At 59.4% G+C, this 18,007-nt stretch overlaps 1 protein-coding gene across 2 annotated transcripts; it reads left to right on the plus strand.

The window, feature by feature from the left end:
- The first annotated feature begins 196 nt into the window (after positions 1–196).
- MAG (myelin associated glycoprotein) lies at positions 197–14,024 on the plus strand. Of its 2 annotated transcripts, XM_014733170.3 has the most exons (12): positions 292–391; positions 2,394–2,453; positions 2,946–3,011; positions 3,256–3,624; positions 4,612–4,908; positions 5,008–5,265; positions 6,384–6,644; positions 10,779–11,066; positions 11,392–11,488; positions 12,470–12,569; positions 12,830–12,868; positions 13,527–14,024. In XM_014733170.3, the coding sequence occupies exons 3-11, from the start codon at positions 2,966–2,968 to the stop codon at positions 12,854–12,856; spliced, it is 1,743 nt and encodes a 580-aa protein (XP_014588656.1). In that variant the 5' UTR covers positions 292–391; positions 2,394–2,453; positions 2,946–2,965; the 3' UTR covers positions 12,857–12,868; positions 13,527–14,024. The 2 variants fall into 2 exon arrangements, with proteins under 2 accessions (XP_001491688.1, XP_014588656.1); XM_001491638.6 differs by lacking the exon at positions 12,830–12,868 and having other exon boundaries at positions 197–391.
- Positions 14,025–18,007: the final 3,983 nt, after the last annotated feature.

Consider the following 18,007-nt stretch of genomic DNA (forward strand, 5'->3'; position numbering starts at 1 on the left):
AATGTTGCCACCAAGATGCCCTAGACGCTGAGGACAACGCCTCTGCTTCTCAGCCACAGACTCCTAGAGACAGGAGCATGCCCTCCCAGGGCCCCAGAGCCAGGGTGCACGGTGCTGGGGGAAGAGGAGCAAGTGAGGCACTCGCCCCCCATCCCCTCCAGGAAGGAGCTAGTAGAACCCAGGCGTCAGGCTGCCCAGTTCCAGAGATGGTGACAAGGGCCCCTTTGTGCCCCCCTCCCCCAGGGACAGGGAGGAGCTGGGCCCTGGAGGCAGGCGGCCCCTGGCACCCGGGGGGGAGAGGAGGGGCTGGCAAGTGGGGGCCTAGACCCTGGGAGGCCAGGGAATGCGAGCTGGGCCGGCGGAGCAGAGGGTGCAGAAGCAAGAGCATCGAGTGAGTCCTGCAGCCGAGGGGGCCGGAGGATGGGGGAGAACAGAGGACCCGGGGATGGGGGAGAGCAGAGGACCCAGGGATGGAGGAGAGCAGAGGACCCGGGGATGGGGGAGAGCAGAGGACCCGGGGATGGGGGAGAGCAGAGGACCCTGGGGATGGGGGAGAGCAGAGGACCCAGGGGATGGGGGAGAGCAGAGGACCCGGGGATGGGGGAGAGCAGAGGACCCAGGGATGGGGGAGAGCAGAGGACCCGGGGATGGGGGAGAGCAGCACTTGCCGGGCAAAGTGGCCTGGGTCACAAATGTCACTGTGAACGGCCGCTAATTTAGGATGCGGGAGGGTGATGCTTAGAACTGTTTTGGGGATGGGCTGGGACCATGGCAGGCACAGTGAGGGGCCTTTGGGAAGAACCAACAGAGAGGAAGAACAAAGGGCCTCCTCGGCACCCCTTGCGGGGGAGGTTGTGCAGGAACAGCTGCCCCAGGGCTCCCTGGTTTGGAGCAGACGGGGTGGAAGTTGTCTGGGGCTGGGTGAAGAGCGGAAGGATGCCCAGGTGATCAGACACCTGCATCCTGCCACCTGGGAGGGGGTGGGGGCAGTGGGCTGTGAGTGATTACGGTCCAGCACCTGGGCACACAACAGGTGTGTGTGTTTGCACACACATGCACGTGCGTGTGCACCTCCCCTGGGTGAGTCTTAACCTATATCAGTGTTTCCCAACCTCTTTTTCATCACGCTCCACTAAGGAAAATTTTTAGACCTGTTTTCCCCAATCTCACTCCCCAGCTAAAATTGTAATGCCACAGACAGACTGTGTAGCTGTGCATGTGCTGCGACACTTTAGAGAGTCGCAAATCACTGTGATAGCTAAGACTTTTCTGGTCCCCACCCCAAGAACTGCTTTTCACCCCCATTAAGAATGCCTGGTCTTCATACTTGTTTCACACACCTGCCCTACTGTGGCTGGCCCTCACCCGTGTCCCTCTCCTGTACCATCCTGTCGCAGGTGCAAGGGCGCCATCTGCCATGTGTCCATCAGCACGTTGGGGGCCTGCCCTTAGCTATACCCCGGTGTGTGTGCGCAGGTCCACGCGTTGTTGTGAGCATGGTGCGCAGGCAGGTCGGTGTGTGCCCGCACGCCGTGCCATGTGGGTCCAGGGGCGCCGTGACTGGAGGGAGGGCAGTGCAGAGCTGCTTCTGTGGGCACAGGGGACTCGGCCCCATCCGTGTGCAGGGCCTTGACCGGGTGTCCGCGTGAGTGTCGTGTGAGCCTGCTCCTTCGGGCTGAGTCTGGATCTGTCACATCTCATAGCAGCATTTGCCTGTGTCTGACTGTGCTTGCGTCTGTGTCTGTGGGAAGAGGACGCCCAAGGCCGGGAAAGGCAGCCACTTGGAAACCCTGGCTCCAACCCTGGGGCGACCCACGGAGCAGCCGGGTGCCAGGGGCTCGCTGACTCCCAGCCCTGGTCTGCCCTGGCCCCACTCCGAGCCCGGCCAGGAGTGCCTGATCTTCTCTCAGCCCCGAGAAGCCCCCCAGGATAAGGCACCCTCTCCCTGAGGGAACAGGGCCCTTTTGTGCCGGGCACTGGCCTCTGTTGAGGGTGGGGACACCAGGGGCCATTTGTGGGGTGGGAGAGGGCGGCAGGAATTCACGTGGCATGTTGGGAATGCTGATGCTATGAAGCCCAGTCATTGATGGGCTGGGTCCCTGCCTGCCACCCCCAGGCCTCGGCCGTGGGACTTCTGTCCCTGACCCCACTCACCGCAGCCCCTGCCTCCCCCCACCCCAATACTCTGCTGCTCCCCTTTCCTTCCCCACAGTTCTCCTCCATTGCTGCTGGGGGTGGGGGGCGGGTTGACCACAGAGCAGCTTCGAGGCTGTGTGGGAGGGAGCCGAGCATCCTTGAGCACCAGAGATCACATGGGCAGCCTGATGACAGGCCACAACTCATAGTGGATGCTGAAAGCTGGGCCCCTCGCACCTGTCTGACTCTTGTTCCAGGTCGGCTGGCTGACAGCTTCAAGAGGAACCAGAAGACATTCCCAACTCAGGGAGGCTGAGGTGAGGGATGGGGTTCTGACTTCTCCTTCCTCCCGGCTTCCCCTGCTTCCTGTTGCTGGGCCGGCCTTTGCTCTGTCCTTACTTTCTGGAGCCCCCCAGGGGCATGATGCTGATGAAGATAATTATCGGCATGTCACTGCCACACAGAGACAGGACAGTGGGGCTGTTAAGTCTGCAGTCCTGGGGCCAGGCAGATAGGGCTTGAATCCTAGTCTGTCACTTACCAGCTGTGTGGTCTTGGGCATGTTTCTTAACCTCTCTGGACCTCAGCTATAAAATGAAGATAATAATTGCACCTACCTCAAAGAGATCAAATGAATTAACACAACAGCGTGAAGCATGGAGGGCTGGTACCCGGGTGATGCCAGAGAAGCATTTGTCATCACAAATAACAGTCGCAGCAGCGCTAACCCTGAACAGGCCCCTCCCTGAAGCCTTCATGGACGCACCTTTCTTCCCCTGGCCTCTAACCCTCTCCTCTCCCTCCTCCAGCCATCGCTCACTTGCACAGAATGATATTTCTCACGGCACTGCCCCTGTTTTGGATTATGATTTCAGGTAATGACTGGGGATGCTTGGGATGCTGTGGCTGCTGGGGATGCTGCGGATGCTGCAGATGCTGGGGATGCTGGGGATACTGCGGATGCTGGGGATGCTGGGGATGCTGGGGCCCCGGCCCCTGAGCAGGCTGGGTCATTTTTGTGGGTCCCTGGACCCACAGGCCAGCAGCAGGTGAAGGGAGTGTGTGGGGGGATCCAGGCAGGACGTGCTCCTCCGCTTCAGTGGTCCTGCTCCCCCACAGCCTCCCGCGGGGGTCACTGGGGTGCCTGGATGCCCTCGTCCATCTCGGCCTTTGAGGGCACGTGCGTCTCCATTCCCTGTCGCTTCGATTTCCCTGATGAGCTGCGGCCGGCTGTCGTGCATGGCGTCTGGTACTTCAACAGCCCCTACCCGAAAAACTACCCCCCAGTGGTGTTCAAGTCACGCACCCAGGTGGTCCATGAGAGCTTCCAGGGCCGCAGCCGCCTGCTGGGGGACCTGGGCCTGCGCAACTGCACCCTCCTGCTCAGCAGCCTCAGCCCGGAGCTGGGTGGCAAGTACTACTTCCGCGGGGACCTCGGCGGTTACAACCAGTATACCTTCTCTGAGCACAGCGTCCTGGACATCATCAGTGAGTCCCCTGAGGCTGGGCCAGGGCAGCGCCAGGGCAGTGGGGGGTCCTTCCAGGGAGGTCTGAGGGTAGATCCAGGGAATTGTTGGTTTGGCTGGGGGGTGCGAATCCCAATGCCCACACTGACCAGGCAGATGACAGAGATGACCGAAGCAGGGTCCCAAGTAATGTTGCTGCCCGCAGAGGAAAAGCGGTGCCCCAACTCTTCTGGAAACACCTGGGAGAAGGGCAGTGGGGCCCAGGGCTTAGCAGGAGGCCTCTGGACTCCTGCATTAGCTGGATGGTTGTGGGCAAGTTACTAAACTTCTCTGGGCCTTGCTTTCCCTTTCTGTAAACTGGGGACAAGAGCAGTGAGTGAATGGGTGTCAAGCGCTCAGCGCAGGGCCAGCTGAGGGGCCTTGCACCCTGAAGCCCTTCACTAGGGTTCCCCATCAGCACCGAGTCTATATGAGGAGCCAGATTACAGCCCTGATGCCGAAAGAGATCCCGCAGGCACAGCCAGACAGAGACAAATCTCCAGGACACATGCTCACGCTCCCACACACTCATGCACACAGGTGGAAGGAAAGCAAACATGGGGAAGGCGAGGGGTTTCTGAAGGAGCATAGCGTGGTGTTCAGAGAGCAGAGGACGAGCCAGTGTGGCAGGGTGTGAGCCCAGTTTACCCCATCCCAGCTGGGACCTCAGTTTCCTCATGTGCAAAATGAGCAAAACACTGTTACCCACGTTCTAGCGTGGCTGGAAAGATGGGGCGAGTTAAACACTGTAGGTGCTCAGACCTCGACATCGTTATTCCCATGATTATTACACCCGTGGCTGGGTCTCTGGGGCTACTGGGTGAAGGATAACCAGAGGAAAGGAGGTTGTGGGGAATTCTGCATCCAAGGACCGGGAGGGGACCAGGGACCAGGAATGGAGTTGGACGAGGTGGGGGGTCCCATAGCCCAGTGCTGCTTCCTCCACCCTCCTTCCTCCCATCTCCCATAGACACCCCCAACATCGTGCTCCCCCCAGAGGTGGTGGCAGGCACGGAAGTGGAGGTCAGCTGCATGGTGCCTGACAACTGCCCCGAGCTGCGCCCGGAGCTGAGCTGGCTGGGCCATGAGGGGCTGGGGGAGCCAGCTGTGCTGGGGCGGCTGCGCGAGGACGAGGGCACCTGGGTGCAGGTGTCGCTGCTGCACTTTGTGCCCACCAGGGAGGCCAACGGCCACCGGCTGGGCTGCCAGGCCTCCTTCCCCAACACCACCCTGCAGTTCGAGGGCTACGCCAGCCTGGACGTCAAGTGTGAGCCTGGGTGCGACCGGGGGGGCGGGACCTGGATGGGGCGGGCTGGGGGCGGGGCCTGCGCACCTGCCCGCTGACCGGCTGTGTCCCGGGCCTCAGACCCCCCGCTGATTGTGGAGATGAACTCCTCGGTGGAGGCCATCGAGGGTTCCCACGTCAGCCTGCTCTGCGGGGCCGACAGTAACCCGCCGCCGCTGCTGACCTGGATGCGCGACGGCGTGGTGCTCCGGGAGGCCGTGGCCGAGAGCCTGTTCCTGGAGCTGGACGAGGTGACCCCCCAGGAGGACGGCGTCTATGCCTGCCTAGCAGAGAACGCCTACGGCCAGGACAACCGCACCGTGGGGCTCAGTGTCATGTGTGAGTCGCTGCCCAGTGCACGCACACCTGGCACTGGCCCTGGCCCTGAGGTGGAGAGATTAGGGGCCCCGCCCTCCCGCCCCCCCCCCCCGCCCCCGGGGTGGTCAGGGACACAAGGCGGTTGAGGGGAAGATGGAGAGGGGCTGCAGGTCAAGACCTTCCTTCATTCTTTCCACAAGTACCTTTGACACTAGTCTGCACCACTCTCATGGCTGGGACAAGAGGAGAAGAGACAGACATGGTCCCCACCACCCAGGAAAGTCTGCTATGTGCTGGGGCTGCCCTGGCTGGTCTGGGAGCAGATCTGGCCCGGCCCCAGGAATCTGCATTTTAAAACAAGCCCATTGCACTTCTCACGGGACGGTGGAGGGGACCCCAGGTCTCCTCCAGCTGGTGGTGTGCAACATGTCCATTATGGGCCCTGGGGGAGGGGGCTGGTCAGACAGGAAGGAACCAAGGAGAGGTCATTCATTCATTCATTCACAAATATTTATTGAGGCAAAACGCCCGGGGCTGGGGATGATAATCATGACAGCCACAGCCAACATTTACTCAGCAGTTTCTGAGTGCTTTACACACATCCTCTCCCCCAGCGTCCCCCAGCCGGCTCCCACCCACTGCCTCAGCTGCATGGAAGGCTTCCCTCACCCTCCTAGTTCAAGCTGTAACTGCTCTGACTTCCCATGCCCTCCTGTTTGTTTTTCTCCAAAGTACTTACCCCATCTGGCCAGCTCGACATTTTGTGCACTTATCGAGAGTCCACCCGCATGGGCAGGGCTCTTCATCCACCTGCCTGTCACTTAGGGTTCTCAGTGACCCCTATGAGGTTGGGACTATTAGTAAGCGCACTTCCCAGATAAGGAAAATGAGGCCCAGAGAGGTTAAGACATGGCTCAGATACACACGGCTGGGAAGGGGAAGAGCCGGGATTCAAGCAGCAACACCGTGGCTGCGGAGTCCCTGTTCTTGGAAACAGGACGGCCAGGCTGGAGTTATCTGAGCCATCCTGAGCTGGTGTGCTAGGACTGGGGAGTCTGGGGTCACAGTTGGGGTGGGAGCTGGCTGGCAGAAGAAGCACTCCTGGCGTCTGACCATCAGCATCCTGTTCTGCCCGCCAGATGCACCCTGGAAGCCGACGGTGAACGGGACAGTGGTGGCCGTGGAGGGGGAGACGGTCTCCATCTCGTGCTCCACACAGAGCAACCCGGATCCGATTCTCACCATCTTCAAGGAAAAGCAGATTCTGGCCACCGTCATCTACGAGAGCGAGCTGCAGCTGGAGCTGCCGGCCGTCACGCCCGAGGACGACGGCGAGTACTGGTGCGTCGCCGAGAACCAATATGGCCAGAGGGCCACCGCCTTCAACCTCTCCGTGGAGTGTGAGTACTCCCCTCTCCACCCCTGCCCCCGAGAGCAGGCCGGACTTGAGCCCTCCATGCCCCGCCCCAGGTGAATGGTTCATCGGGGGACCCCTGGGTTCCTGGGAGCATCCCACCCAAGCAGTGGTTTTGCTCCAGCAGACGAGGATGGGGAAGGCAGAGAAGCTCAGTCCACAGCAAGAAAATCAAAGTCCCACCTCAGGATACTGTGTCCCCACATCCTGTGGTGGGCTTTTGACAGAGGAGATTTCTGGAGCCTGTGGCCGCTGCCCCTTTGCATGAACTAAAACAATCACCATGACATCTAACCCTTGTACAGCACCACTTTGTACCAGGGACCGTTAGCAGCTTTGTTCTGGGACCCACTCGTTTCATCCTCATGACTGCCCTATGAGGGAAGTTCTAGTACTGTCCCCAGTTTTCAGAAAAGGAAAGCCCAGAGAGGTTATGCCACTTGCCCAAGGTCACACAGCCAGAAAAGGGCAGAATTTGAGGTTCGAATCCAGGCAGTGTGGTTCCACTCTTCTGTACTGCCCAAAGTTGACCTCATCCTACATTATTGCATCAGAATGCGTTGATCAAGCAGTCGTTATGTGCAAAGGGCTATGTGGCTCTGTGGGAGGTGGGAGATAGCTCCAAGAGGACACTGAGCTTATTTTATCTTTTGGTGAGGAAGATTGGCCCTGAGCTAACATCTGTGCCAATCTTCCTCTATTTTGTGTATGGTTCGCCATCAAAGCATGGCTTGATGAGTGGTGCCAGGTCCACATCAGGGATCCGAACCCATGAACCCTGGACTGCTGAAGTGGAGCATGCAATCTTAACCACTATGCCACCAGGCCGGCCGCACACCGAGCTTATTAGCAGATACAGTGTAGCCAGAGAGATGAGATGGATGCTCATGAAAACTAATTATCTTGGCAATGAAACTCTTCGTTCCACTGCTGACCAGCGCCTCTCCTGTCCTCCCTCTCCCTGGACAGACCCCCACCCCCCAAACCCCCATCCATTCACTCCGAGCCATAGCTCCCCTCCTCCAGCAGTTCCCTCTGGAATGTCACCTCCTATTTCCATTTCCCCTGCTTCCTCCTCTGCTCCAACCTGGCCTCTCACACTAGTCTCCAAATGTCCCCACTGCTGGCCTCAGTTACTCCACCTACAATGGTCCCTAACACACGAGTTTGCCAGAAGGTGTTGGGCACAGTCCTACTCAGTACTCTGTATGTGTGCAGTGCATAGAGTGTTCCCAGAGAGGCTGCCACTGCTCCGCTACTTTCATCCTCAGGCACGTTTGTGACCTTCTCTGCACACACACAGCATCTCACGGATGTCTTCAGTCACAGGCCCTCCCGTGCGATGAGGGTGGGGGCAGCAAGCGTCCCTTAAGGGCCTGCTCTGGGCGGGCATTACATCCTCTGGGGGTGTGACTTGGCTGAGCCCTGTGTCACCCTGGGAAGCAGGTGTGTGTTACCATCATCCCCTTAACTGACGGTCAGATTCCCCAAGGCCGGGCAGCTAGGAAGGCTGCAGAGCCAGGATTGTTCTGGACTCCGGTCTGCCCAGCTCTTAAACCTCTGGCTACTTCACCTCCCCCACAGCCCTTGGCACCCACGGCCTCACTCATCTGGCAGCGTCTGAAAACAAACGAATTTGGAGTGTCAGTCCTTCGATCTGCAGGAGCTAAGGAGCTCTGAGCCACCAGTCCGCCCCCCCGCCCCCCCACCAGCTGAGCCCCTCACGTTTCGCCAAGCTTGTGTTAGAGAGCTTGCGCTCTGGGGGTGCGGCCTCAGATTGGGGGAGGGGACTGTTCTTTACCCCAGTTTCATAGAAGAAACCGAGGTGTTACTGGTGTCCGGCACCCGACGGAGCTGAATGCACCTGGGTGGGAATCCTAGCTGTCTCGTCCCGCTGCACGACCCCAGACAAGTGCTTCCCCCTGCTGAGTCTTACTTCTCTCCTCCGAAAAACGGGTGTGACAACAGTATCCTACCCCAAAGATTGTTGCGAAGACTAAGGAAGTTACAGGGGGCCCACAGCGCCTGCCGCGTGCTGTGTGCTCCAGGAGTCTTAGATGTCACTGCATTTCCCGCGCATCCTCCCCGCGGCCTCCAGGCCGGGTATGGTCCGCGGCGCGTTCCCGGGGCGGCGGCTTCGCTCACGTGCGCCCTCTGCTGGGATGGTTCTAGTTCTCTGATCACAAGCCCTTGGGTGGGATGTGGAGCCTTTACAAGGCACTCGCGGGCCCGTCTTCTGAGTCCCCGCAGCCCCTGGCTAGTTAAGGACCATCGCCCCTGTTCGCACAGATGGGAACCCGTCTTGTAGGCCCAGAGAAGCTGAGGGCCTGATCGGGGCCACCCAGCCAGCAGAGAGCAGAGCTGGGATTCAAGCCAAACCCCGAACACCCCATTCCTTGTGGCAGTTGGCGTTTGTTTAGCGTCACTCAGGGTTTGTAGGTCTCCCAGGCTGCTCACAAAGCTATGAAGATAATGAGTCCAGGCAGGCAGGGAGTCAGCCTTCCCACAGCATCTACGGTGGGAGTTGTCACCAGAGTAACAGTGGTGGGGTCTTGAATGGAAGGGTTTTAAAAAAATTTAATAGGGGCCGGCCTGTGGCCCAGGGATTAAAATTCCGCATGCTCTGCTTCCACAGCCCGGGTTTGCAAATTCAAATCCCGGGTGTGGACCTTCTCTACCCATCAGTCAGGCTGTGGTGGCGACCCACATGCAAAATAGAGGAAGACTGGCACAGGTGTTAGCTCAGGGTGAATCTTCCTCAAGCGAAAAAAAGAGGAGGACTGGCAATGGATGTTAGCTCAGGGCAAATCTTCCTCCACAAAAAAAAATTTAATTGCTGTCAGTTTTACTGATTTGTTCTGTGGTGTGTTAATTTGCTAACACTGCAGCAAGCACAGCACATGTCTGGCTAAAGAGAATTTGGGGTACATAATTTTTAATTTACCAGACTTAGATACAGGTACACATTGAGATGCCAGTTGGAATCAACTCTATGCAGATATGTCTGGTCAGATGGCCCCCTGGCCCATCACTGTTACCTGCATATTCTTTTTTGCTGGAAATCAAAAATAAGTTGGGTGAGTGGGCCGAGGGTCTCTAGCCCATGTGTAAGTGGGTTTGCTCAGAACTGAGAACCAGAGCTCAGTCTAGAGCGAGCAAAGCGGAGTGCCTGACTGTCCAGGCAGGAAAGAGGATATAATTTAAAAAAGCAACATTCAGTGTTCCATCATTTCATATTTTGGAAAATGAGAGAAAAAAAACCCCACACCAGTACTGTTTTTGTAATACAAAAGGCAGCAAAGCAAAGCTCAACAAAACTGTCTTGGTGGCAGTGGTGTTTGGTGCCAGTGGCACTGAGGCATCCCAGGAGGGAGGGAGGTCAGGCTGTCAGGGGGCTCCAGGCGCGGGCGCACGGCATCTGCAGGATGGCTTGGAAGGGGAGTGGGCAGAATTCAGCAGCTCGCCCCTCCAGTCTTCCCAGAGCTCCTGCTGTGTGCAAGGCACGTTGCAAATGTGGAGGACAGAGTGGAGACAGAGTAGGAGCTGTCTTGATGGAAAAAATGGACCATCCACATCAACAGAGAACATGGGTAGGAACAGTGCTGGGGAGAAGCCTGAGCGAGCGGGCGGACAGGGAGTGGACAGTTGGTGAAGAGATGTCAGAGAGAGAGATGTGCCTGAGCAGAATCCGCGTGGAGAGAGGGGTGAGTGGGCAGCTCACAGGAAAGTGTTCTAGGCTACAGGAGAAACACAAAGCCTGGCGGGGGGGTGTTGGGGAGGTGAGGTGGGGTGGCAGCTCCAGGAGCTTGAGAAACAGCAGGGAGGACAGCTTGCCTGGGAAGGAAGAGCGGTGAGAGGAGGCTAGTGTGGCCAGGTCCTGCGGGGCCTTGTGGACCAAGGCCGAGAATCCGGATTCTATTCTGAGTGACGCAGAGCCATTGGAGGACGAGTGTGAGTGGGGAGCACCACCCTCTCACTCATGTGCTACAGGAAAATAGTTAGAGAGGATGCGAGAGGTAGCACGGAGGAGAAAATGCAGCTCACCTCTGAGACAGTGCCACCGCCCTTGGCCTCCAGCCGCGGAGTCCCCTGAGGCCCCCTCTCTGTCTTGCCCCTGCAGTCGCCCCGGTGATCCTCCTGGAGTCTCACTGTGCGGCGGCCCGTGACACTGTGCAGTGCCTGTGCGTGGTGAAGTCCAACCCCGAGCCCTCCGTGGCCTTCGAGCTGCCCTCGCGCAACGTGACGGTGAACGAGACAGAGCGGGAATTCGTGTACACGGAGCGCAGTGGCCTGGTGCTCACCAGCATCCTCACGCTGCGTGGCCAGGCGCAGGCCCCGCCCCGGGTCATCTGCACTTCCCACAACCTCTATGGCACCAAGAGCCTAGAGCTGCCCTTCCAGGGATCCCGTGAGTTTGTGGCAGGGGCTGGGAGCCACGGGCAGAGGGGCTCCTTTTGGACCGGGGCTCCCTCCCAAGGCTGACCATCAGCCTGGGTCAGGCTCTGCAGGCGGGTGGAGTGGTAGAGACACCCTTTCCAGTGGGCAAGGAGTGAGCCTGCCTGTCCTTTACCGGCCCCTCCCCTGGGCCCTCCAGGCCAGTCAGTCACTGCAAGGGCGTGTCAGCTGTGTAAACATTGTCACTCTCAGCCCTGCCCCAGCCCGTCTCCTAAGAACCCCAGTGTCCCCACTCCCACCAGCAGCTCTGAGGGCTCCTGGGTCTTCTCTGTCCTCAGACCGCCTGATGTGGGCCAAGATCGGGCCCGTGGGAGCCGTAGTGGCCTTTGCGATCCTCATTGCCATTGTCTGCTACATTACCCAGACACGCAGAAAGTGAGTGGCCTGACGGGGCTGATGCGGGATGGGGAGTCTCCAAGGGATGGCAGCCCTGTGCGTGGGAAGGGCTGGTTCTGCTCGGAGACAGGTCAGCTGGATGGAGGACACAGGGCCCTGCTAACACAAGCCACTGCCAGTCATGGGGTGCCGGTGCCTGGGCCTAGCACTTTCCACCAGTCATTTGCTACCTGTCCCCCTCCTGTGCTGTGGCCTCCTGCCCCCCAGGAGCTCTCCCGCACACACTCGGTGTGATGGGAAAAGCCCAGCTACCCCTGGCTTGCAGTCACAGCATCAGCCACAGTTGGTTCCAGAAGCCCCATTGGTTACACATATCTGTGGCAACAAAAAACGCTTCCCACAGGGCTGGGCCGGTGGTGTAGTGGTCAAGTGGTGAGGCTCTGCTTCGGCAGCCTGGGGTTTCCAGATCTGGATCCTGGGTGTGGACCTGCACACTCCTCATTGGGCCATTCTGTGGCAGCATCCCTCATACAAAATAGAGGAAGAGTGCCACAGATGTTAGCTCAGGGACAATCTTTCTCACACATAGAAAAAAGCGCTCCCCAGCCCCACCACACCCCCTTCCACAGCTGTGCTGCGGCTGTCACTGCTGTTTTCCTTCCCTGTGGCACACCCACACCGGCTGTCCTGAAAGTGAATGAATGTCCCTGCTCCACATCCTGGCAGCAGGAGGGACAGAGACCCAGAGCATCTGAGGAGACCCCCGAGGAGCCAGGCTGGGGTCCTGAACAGTGGCAGAGGGCGGGGCCCGCTGGCTCATGCTCAGCCACCAAGCATGGAGAGCTGGGCAGGGGCAGACAGGGAGAGGCTGGTCACTCCGAGAGGCCGTCCTCCTGGCTTAGATGGGTGGGAGCAGCTCTGGGATCCCTTGGGCCAAGCTCCTAAGGTGGATGGAGGAGCAGACAGGGAGGGGAGAGGGAGGCCTGGAGCCCTCTGGGGCTGACATGTCCTGCCCTGCAGAAAGAACGTGACAGAGAGCCCCAGCTTCTCGGCGGGGGACACCCCCCCGGTCCTGTTCAGCAGCGACTTCCGAATCTCTGGGGCGCCAGAGAAGTACGAGGTGAGGGTCGGAGACCCGCGGCTCCAGGCCAGCTGGAGAACTTGGATGCTAGGCACGCCGAGGGCCTGGGAGGGCTGGGAGGCCGAGGGGCGGGGGCCCGGCCCCTCAGGAGGGAAAGGGAGCAAGTGCGGAGGGCCGGCTTGACCCTGACCTGGGAGGGCGTGCTCAGACTGAGGCTGACAAGGGGGCTCTGGGGCTCGGGGCCCAAGGGAAGCCCCACCTCCCGCCTGGGTCTATGACTGCATCTCCTTCTCCACTAGTCCAGAGAGGTCTCTGCCCTGGAATGAGCGCCCCAGGAGGTAGGTTCTGGGGCCTCAGTGTGCCGACCTCCGGGCCCTCCGCGGGCCTTGGGGCTGGCGTGCATGTGTGTGCGTCCCCGTCAGGCGTCCAGGATGGTTCCAGTGAAGTCTGGCCCTGCCTAGCTCTCCTGGCCTTGTCTATTCTGTCCCGTTGCTGCTCCCTTCTGTCTGTCTGTGGCTGCTGTCCTGTGTGTGTGTCCAAAGGCCCGTGTGGGGCTGGGGGGCGGCGATGGAGCTCATGACAGGGAAGGCCAAGTCACACCTGCAGGGCCTCCCAGTTTGAGGAGGGGGACCACACCAGACCCAGCCACTGGGGAGGACTTGCTGGAGCAGGTTTGGCAAGGTGGGGTCCTGAGCTGGTGGCTGTAATCTGGGAAGGCGTTATGGGGTGAACTGTGTGCCCCCAATTCCTGTGTTGAAGAGGCTCTGGAGAAGGGGGTTTGTAGGCACCTTTCAGGCTGTGGAGGGCGCTTGACACAGGCAGAGACCCCAGAGTGGGCCCGGGGATGTGGGGTGGCTGGGCCAGGGCCCTTGAGAAAGGAGGCTCACACAGGGCTTCGGAGCTCAACTCCGGAGCGGCGGGGGTGCAAGCAACTCCAGCCTTTGCATCTGGAAAAGGGGGAACAGGATCCTTCTAATGGGTGGGTTTCCTTCCTAGAGCGAGAGGCGCCTGGGATCTGAGAGGAGGCTGCTGGGTCTCCGGGGGGAACCCCCAGAGCTGGACCTGAGCTATTCCCACTCGGATCTGGGGAAACGACCCACCAAGGACAGCTACACCCTGACCGAGGAGCTGGCCGAGTATGCTGAAATCCGTGTCAAGTGAGGGAGCTGGGGGCAGCCGTGTGGCCACCCCCCCTCAGGACCCTCGCTGGCCCCCACTGGCTGTGGGCTCCCTTCCTCCCAAAGTCTTGGGGCCGGGGCAGGAAGGGCTGGGGCAGGTGACGGTGAGGTCCCGGGGCCTGGCCTCCCCCTCCTTCCCTGCCCCCCAGCACCTCACCCCACATTGTGGCTCCCCTCTAACCTCCTCTAACCTCATCTGTCTGGAGGGGAGCTCCGTCTGTCCGTGTTATTTATTGCTACCCCTGCCTGGTCTCCTGCCCCACACCTGGCCCCAGGGCCTGAATGGAGAGACATGAAATAAATGCCCTGAACCAAATGCCTGTCTAGATGCTGATGATTCTGACCCATCCTTGGGGAGCCCGCCATCCCCCTCCTTGCCCTCTGCTGAGCCCTGTGTGGGGACAAGGACCCAGGGATTCTAGTCCTGAGCCCAGGACAGCTGCCGTTAAGTTGCTCCCGCTCTGAGCTGGCAGCCGTGGGCGGGGTCTGGTCCATGGCAGGCCATGTTTGACTTCTGGGTGTTTTCACATAACCACCCTCCTTCCTGCTTTGGCCGCAGTCAGAGTGACTGGCAGCACTGGGCTCGTGCTGGCACGTAGCCACAACTCACTGAAGGGATGGTGACTTCTGATGGGGCCCACATGCCACAGTCCCCACCATTCCCTGCTGTCCCACTCCTGGCTGGCTTCACTCACTGACATTCTCTCCTGTCCCAGCAGGTCGGGGGGACCCCAGATCTTGATGTTTCATGAGCCTGTGTTGTTTGACTGCCGTCCCTCCATTCGTGCTGCACTTTGCAGCTCAGTCTCTCAAACTTCATTCCCTTTGGTTCAAGAAACATTAATTAGGCACCAGCTGTGTGCTGAGCCCCTTCAGGAAGCTCAGGTTATCCTGGGAAGGGACCCCCAGGATAAGCTGTGAGGATGAGAACAGTGGGGCTCAGAGAAGCTAGGTGATTTTCCCAGGGTCCAGAGCTGGAGAACGGTGCGGCCAGGCCCTGGACTCCATTCTTCTTTTTCTTCCATTTAACTTCCCTAGCAACTAGGACAACGGTTCTTAAAGCAGGGTCCCTGCACCAGCAGCGTCTCACTGAGGAACCCGTTAGAAAGGCAGATTCTCAGGCCCCACCCCAGGCTGCCGGAGTCTGAGACTCAGGGGTGGGGCCCAGCGGTCTGCATTTTGACAAGTCCTCTGGTACTGGTGATGGACTGCCTTTGAGAACCCAGAAGGACTGAGGCACAGAGAGGTTACCTCCCTTCCTCGGGCTCCCCTAGCTGGTAACTGTGGAGCCTGGATTAGAGCCCAGAGGCCGGGCCCCAGAGCCCATGCTCTCACCACTGTGCTGCCCTACTGTTTTAGTGAAATGCAAGGAGAGCTCGCAGGACTGACAGTGCGGAGGGCGCTGTAGGAACAGAGCTGCAGGGCTGCGGGCAATTTGAGCTCGCTTCCGAGGAAGGCGGCCTCCCCTGGTTTTCGAAGGAGGTAGAGAATATGACTGAGGCCAAAGTCAAGGCCGAGAGGCGGGACTAACCAAAGCGTTGGGAGGGCGGGTGACGGGCGGCTTTGGGTGGGATGGAGAGCCCACGTGCAGGAGCAAGGAAGAGCGTGGTGGTAGCGGGTGCTGTGAGCAGTGGGGAGGGACCCACCCCGAGGCTGCCCAAGTCCCTTTCCCGCCAAGCTCCAGGCCTGCAGGGAGAAGGACCCCACGCAGACGGCCTGAGGGCAACGCGGGACACCTGCTCCGGAAGAGAACCCACAGAGGGCTTTGAGAGCACAAACAGGGCCTGTGCCTGAGGGTCTCAGGGGTCAGGGGTCCGGGAGGCGTCCTGCTGGAAGGCTGGAAGGAGAGTCACCTGGGAAGACCCTGTGTGAGAGCCCAGGTGGGAACGTGTTTGGCAGAATTCCAGGAGCTGAAAATGAGGCTGGAGAGCAGCGTGAGCCGAGGCGGAGGACAGCAGGGGCTCCACGCAGCCACATGGATGTTTCGTCCGGATCTCCTGCGCGCTCGCAGGGGCCCCGCCCTGACACGCCGGGTCCCTGATGACAGACCCTGGCTCCGGCAGGTCTGGCCTGGTAGCCATGCCCCCGAGGACTTTGCCCTGAGGAGCACAGCGGTGTCAACAATGAGGGACATCAGAGTCACCCTGGGCCACCCGAAGTGCCACCGGGTGATCCGGGGAGGGGCGGGGAGCAACTTTTCGTTAATATTTACGTTTCATTAGGGTATATCAGCACCAAAGCAAACCAGCTTACCCACACTGGTGACTTTTTTGGAAACAAGCTTAGGATGAGGCTAAGTTAAAAAAAAAAAGAATCAGGTGAATGGACTTAAAGAAACGTATGAAATAAAAATATTTCAGGTGGTTCACAGACAGGACAGAAGTCCTGAAGGTCACAGGCAAAAACCTAAACTTGGGGAGACAACGAAGGGGTCTGACCCGAAGAGCAGCTCTCAGGGGAGGCTGAGGTGCAGGGGTGACGCTCAGGTAGGTCTGGAATTCAGGTGTCACTCTCCGCCCGGCTCCTGGCCTCCCCCCAGAATTCATCCGTTCCGTCAGCACGTTTATGGAGCACCTGCCCCATGTCCCCCTACACCGGGCTGTAGGGGAACCACAGTGACCAGGTAGACACCCTCTCTGACCTCGTGGAGCTGCCCTTCTGCGGAGGAGACAGATGACGATCAGATAAACAAGAGCTGGTCTAAGTGCTAAGGAGGACATTAAGCTGTGGTTTTAGAAAAAGGTCATCTGCGTCGGGGCCGGAAGGAAGTGGGGGAGGGAGCTCTGTCAGTTTCTGGGGAATGTGGGTCCAGGGAAAGCCAAAAGCAGGTGCAAAGGCCCAGGGTGGGAAGGTACTTGTTACATCGGTGGAAGAAGAAGGAAGCCAGCCTGCCCGGAGTGGAGTGATGCAGCCTGATCACAGAGGGCCTGGAAGGCCACGCTCAGGACTCTGGCTTTCACTCTGAGTGAACTGGGGAGTTGCTGGAGAATTGCCCGTCGAGGGGTGCTGTGGAGGGGCTCGAGGTTTCAAAGACCCCGCTGGCAGCTGTGTGGACAACGAGCCCAGGAGATCAGCAGACACAGGCAGAGGGCTTGTGAGGTCGTGGCAGCCGTCCAAAAGGGGAAGTGGAGACGGTGAGAGGGCACAGGGTCCCGGCCTGTTCTGGAGGAGGAACTGACAGGACTTGCTAATGCTGGAAGGGAGGGAAAGAGAGGAGCCCAAGAGACGACCGGCCATGTCCTTAGATGCTGGAGATAGTGGGAGGACCAGGTTCGGTGGAGAACAGGTGGGCTCCACTCCGGCCACGTTCAAGGACGGGAACGGCTGACGGGACCCTTTCCCGGGGCATTCCAAGCTGAGGAATGTCAGAACCCATGACACAGTGACTCAGAGAGACAGGGACAGACGCACCCGATGAGGTCTGGCCGAGTCAATTACAGGTGAGCAGGCTTCGTGCTCCCAGCTCTCGGGAAGGACAGGCCACTCCAGGCCAGGGTCATGACAACGCAGACTTCTTTGTGCCTCCCATGCCACCAACCTCACAGGTGGCTCCTGGCTGAGATGACCCCTTTCTGGTTGCCCCGCATAGCGTCCTGAGGACCATGCCTGGGGCAGGCAGGCTCCATTATGAAAGGGTTCCAGGCCAGCGCTGGCTGTTCCTCCCCTGGGCTGGGGTTAGCAACTAGCAGCCCTGTCCAGGATTGGCCAAACCTCCTTCTCTCCCCACTGTCCTCACTCTCAACTCCAGCCTGCTCCCTGGACAGGAGGTGACAGCCTCAGCTTGCAGGTGGGGCAGTCGTCAAGCAGAAGACCCCTTCCTGCCCCCGGAGCTTGGTCTGCCTGGGGTACCTTCCCTGGGGAGTGGGGCAGGGGAGGAGTGACAGACACGACAGTTTGCTCTCAAAAGGCCGAGGAGCCAGAGGCATGCGACTCAAGGTCACCAGGGAGTGTTGGTCAAGCAGAGCGAGTGACGATGTCGGTAATAACAGCTCGCTTTTGCAGAGTGTTTGTTGCATGACAGCCATCACCCCGAAAAGTGCTTTCTGTGCTTGGGGTTTCTCACGGCACACCCATGAAGTTGGGACTGCTGATGTCGTCACCCCTAGAGGGGAAACTGAGAGAGGCCATAGCTGACAAACGGCAGGACTGGAGTTTGAACCCGGGTCTGTTTTCCCCGTGCTCGTCATATGCTGTGCATATGGCTCAGTGCATCGCATGTGTGACCACACTCACCCCGTGAGGAGGGTGCTGTCATCGTCCCCATCTTACAGTCCCGGGCAGGGGCCTAGAGGGGCACAC

Source organism: Equus caballus, chromosome 10, assembly GCF_041296265.1.
Source record: "Equus caballus isolate H_3958 breed thoroughbred chromosome 10, TB-T2T, whole genome shotgun sequence".
NCBI lineage: Eukaryota > Metazoa > Chordata > Mammalia > Perissodactyla > Equidae > Equus > Equus caballus.